General features: G+C 37.8%; 1 protein-coding gene across 2 annotated transcripts in view; it reads left to right on the top strand.

Moving 5' to 3' along the window:
- Positions 1-12,496, top strand: part of NAV3 (neuron navigator 3) — a 284,264-nt gene that overhangs the window by 260,015 nt on the left and 11,753 nt on the right. The window contains exons 28-34 of one of the 2 annotated variants that reach the window (XM_009284930.2): positions 1,388-1,453; positions 2,573-2,726; positions 5,713-5,887; positions 9,555-9,652; positions 10,308-10,403; positions 10,713-10,881; positions 11,636-11,871. In XM_009284930.2, coding sequence (XP_009283205.1) covers positions 1,388-1,453; positions 2,573-2,726; positions 5,713-5,887; positions 9,555-9,652; positions 10,308-10,403; positions 10,713-10,881; positions 11,636-11,871 — 994 coding nt within the window. The remainder of the gene's footprint in view (positions 1-1,387; positions 1,454-2,572; positions 2,727-5,712; positions 5,888-9,554; positions 9,653-10,307; positions 10,404-10,712; positions 10,882-11,635; positions 11,872-12,496) is intronic. The other variant, XM_009284931.1, reaches the window with a different exon arrangement.

The following is a 12,496-nucleotide window of genomic DNA, read 5'->3' as shown; positions in this document are numbered from 1 at the left end:
CTTAAAAATCACTAGTAAAAGCCTTAATAGAAAGTGCCTGAACTTAAACAAAACACTTTTATTCTACAAAATTATTTACTCATGATTCACAGATCTGCTTTCATAACCTTATCCTGTTTCCTTTCCTCCAACCCTGCTTTTTTCTCTGTCTCTTTGACTTGCTCTCTAGATGTACTGGTGTTACCAGAATTTACCAAGGGCAAAACTACATATCTAGTCTTTCATCCCAAGCTCTTCCCATGGCTGTTTGGTCTCTGAGCCTTAACTTCCTAAATTCTGTCCAGTTCACAGCCTTCTGTTTCTTCCTCCACAACATTTTTAAACACTGATCTTTCTGATCATATTATCTCATTTTTTATTACTGTGACCTTTCCACACAGGTAACATAGATTCCTTCCCTTCCACAGAGAGATCTCGTAAAATATATTTACTTAGATTAATTTCTTTGTCTGTTATCCTGTTAATGTTACTTTCTTTGGAAGACTCGGTTTTCCATTGCATGATTTAAACTACTGTCACCTTCAAGACTTTTCATAATTGTCAGCAGGCTCTGTTCAAAGATCATGACTTACTTATTCCTTCTACCCAAAGCAACCTTAAAAATCCTGAGATTGTAACAAGAAAGAAAAAGTAAAACTCTTTCTTTTTAACTACTTTGAACCTTTGTCTGAAGTCTGATCAGGCTTCTGAGCTTCTTTCTGTGACTGCTTAGGAACACTAACTTATCTTTTTGTTTTTCTTCCTTTTGATGAAGTCGCATCTTCTTATGTCATTTTAGAGTTGTAGGAGCTGAGTGTTGAAGAGCTCTGGAATCTGCAAAAGAAAATTCAGTTCATACTTTCTGCTTCTATTCTGCTTATCTTACCAGTCTAGACAGCTTCTTCCTGCTTCTTCCAGAACTGTCGCCCTGCTTTCTGCTTCATTTTTATCTTCCTTAAAGCTGGCTTGTCGAGGTCTTTTTGTCCATCTCTTCTCACGATGTACCACAAAAAAGCCGAAAAGAAAATAGCCAACAAATAGATACATGACTTCCCAGTTGTCCAAGCTGTTGTATGAGATAATATATGCATGTACACAAAATTTCATTTCTTATTTGGCTAGCATAGGTATGGGCACATCAAACCAAGAACTGTATCATAATATTTGGAAAAAAATCCTAGTATATGCCTTTATTCATTTTTACTCACATTTAAAATATTTGTGCATGTTGTGAATGATATTCATTATTTTCCTTCTTCAATTTGCCATATTTTTTTATTTGCCATGAACTTCTTCATCTTCCCTTTGCTTACGGTTTCTTTATATATTTTCTTGACCTGAGTCTCATGTTCTAAACCATTACCTTTACTTTCTTCCAATTGCATCTGTCTAATACGTGTGTATGCAGGTCATCTCTAGTCTGGGCACCAAAGAAAAGGCAAAACGGTCACGTGGTCTACAAGCATAGATCCCGGTAAAATTGAGTGTGGGGCATGGAGTTGTATATCCAACTGCTGACCTGGAGAGTGCTGCATCTTCTTTCCCAAAATGCATTTGCATGCATTCTGGCAATTAAAAGTTGACCTCTGTTTCTTGTTTGTATATTAGTAGTAATAATCAACAATAATAATACTTATTATTATAAAATATTTTTCATATTTAAGTTGTTCTGCAAATATTAACTATTTATAGTGACAGTAATAAAGAGCAAATAACATTTAGTGAATTGACTGAAAATATTGCTTAGTGTAACAACATAGCCAAAATGCAGTGTTTTATTTTCTACTGGTTCTGTTATGCAACAGATCTAGGTCTGATAATGACACAGAGAGGCAAAACAGTCTGACATGAGAACTGCGGAGTTGTAGGTCCCTGGGCCAGTCATGTTTTGATCTTTTCTCACAATATAATGGTTTCTTCCCTTAAAATTAATGCTTATGAAAAACAATCACATGGTGATTACTTTTAATCTATCTTTAAGAAAGAAAAAAAAAAAACCCAAACACATTATTTCAGACACCATACATTACCAAATGACTAACTACAGGCAAAATGTCAACCATCACAAATCAAAACCATTACAGATCAAAATCTTCTAGATCATGAAGTCGAGGACTATCTCTTTGTGTACGGTTCAAAACAGAGAAAACTGTTGGCTGTTGGTGCCTAACAGATAATAAATATCAGTAGTGCAGTTTAATCAGCATACTTCAGTTCTGACTATTGCTACTTAGGAAAATCATAACTTTGCACCAAAGAAATGATGCAGATACAAAATCAAATTAAAACCAATGGGTGATACACACTCAAAATAAGATTTCTGAAAAAGTTTTAACAACTTTTTTTCCACCATAGTGAACTATCTGACTAAACTGGAAAGGTATAAAGCAAGCTGGTCATTTCATCTGGTGAGGGCTTTTTTCCATTTTTAATTTGCAATTTGAGCCTTTTCATGTTTCTTTGATAAGATTCTTTCTTCACTCATAGGTTTCACCAGCAGCAAGCATTTTCTGTACTTTGATACTTAGTAATGACACTGCTTTGGGGGGAGAACCTTCCTTTAATCTTCTGCCTGTTTCCTGCTCCTCTTTAGGATCTGTGAGTGCACAGAGGCAGAAGCTGAAATTATTCTTCAGCTAAAGAGCGAGCTGAGGGAGAAAGAGCTAAAATTAACGGACATTCGTCTTGAAGCCCTCAGCTCTGCACACCATCTGGATCAGATTCGGGAAGCCATGAACCGCATGCAGGTCAGTGCAGTAGCTTAAGTGATGACAGGGGTGCACACCAAAGGTATGCCTGATGTATTTCCTTTCCCAGTACTTTGTTTCAGGTACGAAAAAAGTGTCAATACAAAGTAAATTGCTAGATTGACAGCACTTCCAAAGGATGGATATGATAAACATTCACCTAATAATAATAATAATAATGATATTCTTAGCCTTTATATTAACAGCTAAAATGTGTTTAAGAGGTATGGAAGGAGACATAATCCCTGCCCAAAGCATGTTTGTTATCTAAACCTTGTGACTGGGGAAAGCAACATGACAATCAGGCAGATCAAGAAGTGATTTCTACAGAGCTTTAAATCCTTGGGCTGTGGCAGGGGCAGGAGTAAATGTGCATGCTCTCTCATCATTTCTGATTCCTAACCCAGTCATGGCTTGCTGAAGCAAAGTATATAAAATTAAACTAAATTATTGTATCCAGCATCACTAAAATTTCACTACATTATTTTGTGACACTGCTCCAAATCCTTCCTGAACACATTTCTCATCAGAAGACTTTTCCTTTCATGAGGCTGAAAGGATACAGAAAGAATGGCGGTGTTCTTCAGTGGAGCACGGAGCTTTATGGGACTCAGCTCTGTTGCCCACATACAAGTGTCTAGTATCATGTTGGGTGCCCAAAAGTATCTACAACATCCACACAGGATGACATAGGCCCTTCAGTAGATCTGGGCCCTTCTGGAATGACAGGTGAGATACCTAGGACATCCCTGAAGGCGCTATAAACCTGTATTTGGGAAACAGAATCAAGGCCATGGGGTGGGGATTCAGGTTGAGACTAGGACAGCTACATTTAGATGTCTAGGTATGAGCTAGGTGATAAACTCCTGTTGTAGTCAATTCAGTTTTAGTCCTGCAGTAGTGGGGCCTAGAAAGCTATCCTAAAATCATCCTAAGATAGGTATAGAGGGTGAAATTGAGTTGTTTGAGCATAGGCACCTATTACCGTTTGAACCAGCCTCAGGTATTTGCATCTGCACGGGACTTGTAGGTTTAGCATTCTACCCATGGAAGACCATGTTTACAATGGCACTGGAAACCCACATTTACACAGCTGAATCCAGCCCCAGTAGCTTGTCAGCGGAATTGCTCTGTGCTGGGTGCTTAGGTCAGGTGCACCTGTAGGCACTTTTGTATAGATATCCACAGCGGCTGATTTCATAACTACCAGATTTGGTGTGCTTGCTGTCTTTTCTAGACCTCTTTGTTTATACCATACCTACAGCACTCTCAGCCACACCTTTAAACATCTATGGTACCCACCATCCTCCCAGGTGTTCACACCACTAGATGCCAACATTGCTATGGGATATTTGGCTGAACTACAATTAGGGGGAAGAATAATCAAGAACTGGTCTGTAAATATGGGTTTCAATTGTCCAGACATAAATAAAGCATTTGATCTGGAGCCACTAAAAAGTTTTTAGGAACTGTAAGGGATAGAATACAGTTAATTGCAATGGTGGAGAACAGGACATGAAGGCTTATAGGCCGATTATGGTCTTAAACTGGGATATGAGTGCCTAAACCAGGTGAACTCCCCAGGGAGAGGAGTCAGCTGTAGTCACAGGCCTTCAAATTTTGACTTTCACCAAAGCTGGGCAACTAGTTCAGATGCTGTCGCTGGTAATCACCACTTCTTCTGAAGTTTTCCCAAAAGGACAGGCAGCCACCTTGGAGTTGCCAAACTTTGTGATGTTTTGGAGAATTGATGAGGATTGGTAAGGGAGAAAAGTAGGATTGGTGGGAATGATATATGAATACTGTGTGTATTCAAAGCACCTTAAAACTCTAAAGCTCAGCTGAGTGGAAGACTGCTAAGAGTCATGTAATTAACCAGCATAAATTGCAGAGTAGATGAGAATTGCGTGACTCATTTCACCATGGTTCCTGATTTGAACCCCAGGCTAAACTGGTGCATTCATCTATTACCTTCTGTCACTGTTTTGCTGGTTTGTCCCTTCCGTTTCACTATCTCCTTACCTTTGCCTATATGATCTAATCTTTTTGTAGCTGTTGCAGGGAGTTTTTGTGATGCTATCCCTTATGTTTTTACTTGTATAATGTAGCTCAACAGCCTTCATAAAAGAATAGGACTTTTAGCAGAGTGTTAGTGAATGTGGAATTAAATTTGATGTGCAAAACCGTCTGCAAGAATAAGCAGTTGCTTTGTACTGTGCTTCGTGAAGCGACTGAAAGCTAGATTTAGCTGGTACCAGGCTGTTCTCAGGCTAAGTTTTCATTTCATTATTGTACATTCAATAATCACTTGGAACCACAGAGGATTTAGCTAAAAAAAATTCCTAGTTGTTCTGATTCATCTGTCACTGTATGTTTTCATCAAAGAGGGTTTGCTGGCCATTATGTGAACAAACCCATGTTTGAATGATCAAAAGTCTTATCTGATAGCAAGAAGGGTTATGAAACTGTTAAACTATCAATATCTAATTGTCCATTTTTAATTTCATTTCTCCTCTGTGAAGTTACTGCTTAAATTTTACACTCAATGGCAGTAATAATTTTCTGTGACTTTAGAAACATTGACACGTCTAAGATATTAACAATAACTTTCTTAACTGACCTAAAATATTTGACAATAAAAAGTAGCTTATAAAACTGGAGATAGCTGGGAAAATTCTCACCATACTTGTATTATGGTCAACTGTACAATAAACACAGAAGCTTGAAGCTTATGTTGTTTAGGAACTGTCTTGAGGCAAAAGCTAAAACAAGGTTATAGGAGTTTCTCCCCTTCATTTCAGAAGTGAAGGCAATCCAGTTTTCACTGACTGGGTTATACTTCTGATATATAGTGCTACATACTGCTGTGAAAGTGGTAAACCAGTTAGCTCCTGCAGGCAAACAGCAAGCACCAGAATAGCCAACCCCAATGGTTTTCTGAAAGAATAACCTCCTGTACTTTTATGTTGATTTTTTTTTAATACAGAATGAAATTGAGATATTGAAAGCTGAAAATGATCGTTTAAAGGCAGAGACTGGAAATACTGGAAAGCCTGCCCGGCCGTCATCAGAGTCTTCAAGCAGCACATCATCTTCTTCGTCACGGCAGTCACTAGGACTTTCTCTGAACAATTTAAACATCACAGAATCTGTTACATCAGGTAGACATCTTTTGGGCACATGCATGCCTCAGCAATTAGTAAGAATTTGTTATTTTCACCCTCTTAATGGGCCATATATGAGGCATGCCTGAAAATTAAAATGCCTCATATCACTCAGGTAAACATCAGATATACATTCACTAATGGAGATCAGGAAGAATGCTGGCAGTCATTTCTGAAAATGTAGCTTTTAGAAGTTTCTGAATAATAGTAACAGATTGTTCATTATGTTTACCTAGTTCCTAGCTATGATGCTACCTACCTAGTTGGTCATCTAACTACTCTTTGGTCATCTAGTTTACAATTTATTTGAAAAGAACAATATCTGTTGTAGTATACATGGCAACTGTATAGATACATTCTCTTGTCCCTATGGGACAAATATGAGTATAGTACATGAAACTTTATTTTTTGATTACAGACCTTTTATCGTTCAGTTAGCTGCCTTAACTTCATTTCGTATTTGCAGCTGGGGCAGAAGGTGGTCTCAGTTAGCTTTATCCCTTACATTTTTTTTAATGTGGTATTGTTGGACCAAATCACAATTTATCACAGGAGCCAAACCCCGCCTGGCTTATTAAGCACTCTCATTGTCTTCTGTGAATGAGAGAAAGCAAGCAGAACTTTGGTCCACATCCTGAACATTAACATTTGATTATTTTCCATGCCATAGAGTTTATGATAATAAACCTTCTACACTTGTTTTGATAATGTCGCCAAGAAACAGAAGTGCTGTCTCTATCATTACAACCAAGAGCAGAGCAGAAGCAAAGCAGCACTCATTAGCGTAGACTCCACAGAAAGTATAATGCAGTCTCTGGAAGCAATAAAAATGTGGCTAATAATTGTAGAAAGAGTCTAGGCAAGAGTACAGCTGGGAACGTGCCAAACTGCCTGACTATAATTTGGATTGGCAGTTAGTCGTATTATCTTGCCAGTCATTGATTACATGGATATTTGAATATTTCTTTTGGTTAATATCAGATTTTATATGAAAATTGGTATATTTTTTATTTACATTCCAGCCTACATTTTTTGCCAGGTTTAACTTTTGGAATGGATGAGCCTGAGTTGGGCCTCAGTATACAATGAAGTGTTGCAAAAACAGGGAGAAAAAGTTTAACTATGGTTCTTGCTCACACATCTACACACATATAAAAAAAAAAAATTCAGAACAGAATTTTTTTCAAAATGGTAATTGTAGAATCTCTTTCATGAGCAGCAGCCATTAGCACTTTGTCGCTTGGCACGAACTCTTGTCTAGATAAAGGAATAAACATAATATAAGCTTTATATAATTTTCTGTGTTATTGGTTCTAAATGTTTTTCTAGCATGCAAAGTAATTACTTCTGGTTATAAGAAATTAAAGAAATAAGGGTGCCTAATGAGGAGTGGAGGATTTCATTTGATTATGGATCCAGCCTTTTTGATCATTCTGAGTATCATTTTGTGGCCATGCCAGAGAACTTGGAAGGGTGACAGCTTCCTACCAAGTCTTGTGGGATTTCTGCAGTAGCTGGAGTACTGTTGAACAAAAGTCCCTGAGATATGGAGAGGTTAATCATGCTGGGGACTAAGCTGAAAGAGATAATGAGGGCTTTGGCTCATCATATTAAAAAATGCCATGGCACTTTCTGGGAGACCAGTGTCTCTAAATGACTGTGGTCATCTGGAAATGACGAAAGCTTTCCATTGCCGCTTCCTAAGGGTATGACCATCTCCTCCAGATAGGTGTGAGTGGCAAGCTGGGAAGGGGCTTGGTGGTCACAGACACCCATATTTCAGTCAGTCATTACAGTAAAGAGCAGCAAACAAGGACCAGTACAAGACTCTGTCTGGACTGTCCAATGAAGAGGGTGCCAGACCTCAGACACCATAGTGCACCTAAGGAGGAGGCCTGGCAGGAGCTAATTAAAGGAATTAGTACCACCATGAAATTAGACCCTCCTGGGCCTAATTAGACTCTCCCTCAGCCCATTGTGTCAGTAAGAGGGAGAGCTCTTAGTAGAAAGTGGAATTTTTTTCTAGCCACAGAGAGATGCCTCATTCCTAAAGACTTACAGAAAAATGTATTTAAAAGGCTACATGAGGGTCATTTAGAGATTGAAAAATTTCACCGGGGGATCAGATATATTGTAAATTGCCCTCAGATAAACTATGACATTATGGAAACTCTTAAGGTTTGTCAACTATGCTGAAACACAAGTGAAGTGAAACATTCAGTGTTGGTGGCACAGAAAAACTGGCTGCCTGGAACAAAACAAGCATGGATTTGTTTAAGCTCACAACAAAAATGCTTCTTTATTCAATCAATTAAAAAAAAAAAAAAAACAACCACAACAGCAGAATCTGCTTTCTAGATCTGGGTGTAAGCTGTCCAACATTTTACATGAGGACTTATTTTTTAATAGATTCATTGAAGTCATATACATAAGTCTTTTTTGGTTTTGCTGTAAGTGAGTAACTGAATCTTACTGGCACCTCATTTAATTTGGGTGAAATCCGACCTTGTGCAATTATGACATGAAATCAATGCTTTTCTTCAATCACCACAGTAAGAACAAGCAGGACTTAGGGTAGTGGATTACTGTGCTGGCCTTTGAAGAAAATGCAAATCCATAATTTCTCCTAATTTTCTTTTTTGGTTTTGCTGTAAGTGAGTAACTGAATCTTACTGGCACCTCATTTAATTTGGGTGAAATCCGACCTTGTGCAATTATGACATGAAATCAATGCTTTTCTTCAATCACCACAGTAAGAACAAGCAGGACTTAGGGTAGTGGATTACTGTGCTGGCCTTTGAAGAAAATGCAAATCCATAATTTCTCCTAATTTGATAGTTAGTTTAAATGTCTAACAGTAAAATCTCTGAGAGAACTTCTAGAGGAAGACAGCAGTTTTATCCCTTGCAATAAAGCTGCAGGCTCAGCCTTCAATGAGAAATACATCCTTCTGCTGTCTCATTTTAGGAGTTAGTGAGGAGGTAGAAACAGAGGCACAGAGCAGATCAGAAACACACTTTACCTCCAAGAAAAATGAAACCTTTTCTTAGAGGAATGGATGAATACAGAGTCCCGTATTCTGGAGGAATGCAAAGTGGTTTTCTCAATGGATACTGTTTGTAAGCTTGTATTGTGGGGGTAAAAAAGACTCTATCCATGCCATTTGTACAGAAGGGAAAGAAATCAGCTGGAAAGAGAAATTAAAATGCTATTTTACTTAGCAGCAAACATATCAGTGCAAGGATTTGTTGTTTTTCCCCTGACGGCATTCTAAAGGGCACAATGTGTGCCCAAAGATATAAACTTAATTTAGGTTTTAAACACATTACTTTGTGGATGTATGGTAGTTTTGAACAAGCTCTAAGAAGGAAAGCAAAGGCAAGATTATAATGCAAGAATTTATCTATTTATGGAGTCCCCATTTGTTTCTACGTTATTAAAGTTCCTAATATTGCTTCAAAAATTGACAATTGGTAACTTTTTTTCATCTCCAACAGAAAAGGCAAAGTAGGAAAAAGTACAGATTAAAATGATTACAAGTTCTTGTGTTGGCAGCCTTTTGTTTTAAACGAAAAACCCTTTGAACAAACATTGAACTGATGATGCGAACATAACTGATGTGATTTGTCAGGTTGATCACTTTCCTTCCCTTCTTTTACTGCAGATATTTTGTTGGATGATGTCACTGATGGAGCACTCCACAAAGAAGGTCATAGCGTGAAAATTTTAGTCACCATAAACAAGGGCTATAGTCGAGCCAAGGTAAGTTCATTACCCAAAGGTCTAGACGCAGAATTATAGCTCTGACAAATCTTGCAGTGTAGTAGCTCAACTTGTTTCTGTATTTTCAGTCAGGAACTGGAGGAAAATATCCTAAAGATAGCAGCTCTCTTCTCTGTCATCCATGCTTAATACAGTTAGGCGCTCTCCATAGACTAACGTCATATGGCCTCCTTCTGCCTTTGTGGTGGCTCAGACACTACCAATTCTCAGTTTAATTAGTAGTAAGATGTTCTGGGACTTGCTGTCTCCATTTTAAAAGTTGTTATAAATTAGATCTATGCCTCAGACCCCTTAGGCTGCAACTATGAATATGCTGCTGAGGTAATAAATTTGGAATTGCATGGTTGTGTTTTCGTCCTCTGTACTACAAAAAAATTATAAACACAATGCAACTTTTATTTATATTCAACTCTTTATAAATACAGATGCAATCTAAGAGCAGAATAAGATACTGTATTTCCTTCCTTATAAAAATGTACCAAAGTAATATCTTCTATACCTATTTCTGGCACAGAGATTATTAACAAAGTTGTAACATTTTATATTATTTTTCTTCATTGGGAAATTTATGAATCTTCATAGAAAACTAATTACCACCATTTTTAGTCCAGTTTCCAAAAATATTTCTTTGCAGGATCAAAAATCACATGCATATCTGATAGGATCAATTGGAGTCAGCGGAAAAACAAAATGGGATGTTTTAGATGGTGTAATCAGACGTCTCTTTAAGGTAAGACAGTGAAAAATTAGCTCAAGTATTAATTCAGTTTTCTTTTTCACTTAAGAAAAATTCTGTATTCTTTGGGTTGTCTTGCCAAGTTTTTGCTTTGTTTTGTTTTTTGACATATAGCTAACAACAATATTAAACTTTATTCTTAATGTTGCTGTTCTTTTTTCATGATTGTTGCCAGTTCTCTCTTGAATGTGACTGCAAGAATCTCCTTGTCAAATGATTTGTCCTGTACCAAAATATTTTCCAAACTGCTTTCATTCAATAACCATTTTTATTTTTATGTCTTATGTTTTCATATAATTTCAGGAATATATTTTCCGAGTGGATCCGACTACTAGCCTGGGTTTAAGCTCTGACTGCATTGCTAGCTATTGTATAGGGGATGTAATTAGAGCCCATAGCCTAGAAGTGCCTGAACTGCTGCCTTGTGGATATCTGGTTGGAGATAATAACGTCATCACTGTGAATCTGAAAGGTAAAACCCCAAGAATATTTTTGCAGATACTGTAGAGTTCTTCACTCTATTCCCCCATTCCTCCTTTTTTTTTTTTTCTTACACCTGACCTTTCTGTATTTTGTCTCCAGTTCAAGGACTCATTTGTCACATAAACTCTCTGCATGACATCATACAATACCTAATGCAGTGGGGCATTTTGAGACAAATCTAAGAATATCTCTGTCCTTCTCTGCCTGACTGCCAAATCACAGCAAAATAAAAATTTCTGAATAGTGGCAAAAAAAACCAACCCCAAAACAGAGATTATTATGAGAAATATTTATGCCTTACCCAGTTCCGCAGGAAAAATTCAATACATTTCAAAAGCTGTAGGGATTTGCTTTTGGAGGGGAGGGGGGGACCTTCAGAAGAGCTATGCATACGTTGATGTGACAACCGGTAACCCTTGTGACTGTCACTTTGACCTTTTTTTTGTCACGGTTGCCTGTAGTGTCTGAAATATACATCTTTGCCTCACTGAGCCTTCTCTTCACATTTACTTCGACTTGATCTCTCCCACCCATCTTGTCCTACTACCACTGTTTAATTTTTTGGCCCTGTGGAAGGATATAAGCATTTTCACAGTAATGAAGTCCTTGATAGGAATTTGATTTAGGCAGAAGTATCTTACCTTGCTTTGAGCATAGCACTGATGCCATCAGATGCTGGGCCAAACCTATATCTACCTTAGCAAGGACAAAGACAGGCCATTTTTCTTTTCTTTTGTTCCCAGGAGTGGAAGAAAACAGTTTGGACAGTTTTGTGTTTGACACATTAATTCCTAAGCCAATTACCCAGCGGTACTTTAATTTGCTGATGGAGCATCGCAGAATTATTCTGTCGGGACCCAGTGGCACAGGAAAGACCTATTTAGCTAACAGGCTGGCTGAATATATTATAACTAAATCTGGCAGAAAAAAACCTGAGGATGCCATTGCAACTTTTAACGTAGATCACAAGTCAAGCAAGGTAAGTTACAGCTGAAAAGGTAACCTATTGCCCAATTTGTAGTGATGATGCAGAGCAGATCCTATTAATTGGCATACTGTTTTCTTGCTCAGTTAGCGTTTTTTCCTACAAGAATTCAGTCTCCGATCCCAGTGAGGAACAGAGACCAGATCTTTCTGCTCTAAACAAACCATTGAAGCACTGTGAAGGAAGTCTGAATTTTCCCTCCACTTGAGGAAACCCACCTTAAGGATAGATGCAGAGTCAAATTCCTGTGTAAATTCAATTCTTAGAATGTCTGTAATTCCTTCGTCAGAAAGGTTGGATATATAGTAATACTAGTCTGACTTGCTTTTTTATAGTGATAATAGCAGCCTATTGTTAGCAAAGATTTCAGAACGGGGATTTTGAATTACTGTCTTGGGTTCAGCTTATTAATCTGCACTGGATAAATACAACTGCTGCCACGGTTTCTGGCGTGCATCGGTCAGGAAGCTGACCATACTAAAATTACCTCATGCATCATGTCACATTCACAGTAATTTATATAGCTCAGATTATCAAGCTTCTAGCATGACTACTGTGCTAGCCACAGATAATACTATTCACTTGCTGTTCTAAATTGGGTATACTCCTAACTTGGTAC

This window comes from Aptenodytes forsteri, unplaced genomic scaffold, assembly GCF_000699145.1.
Source record: "Aptenodytes forsteri isolate BGI_AS27 unplaced genomic scaffold, ASM69914v1 Scaffold71, whole genome shotgun sequence".
NCBI lineage: Eukaryota > Metazoa > Chordata > Aves > Sphenisciformes > Spheniscidae > Aptenodytes > Aptenodytes forsteri.
The sequence above is the reverse complement of the archived record's forward strand: the minus strand, read 5'-3'. Positions and strand labels throughout refer to the sequence as shown.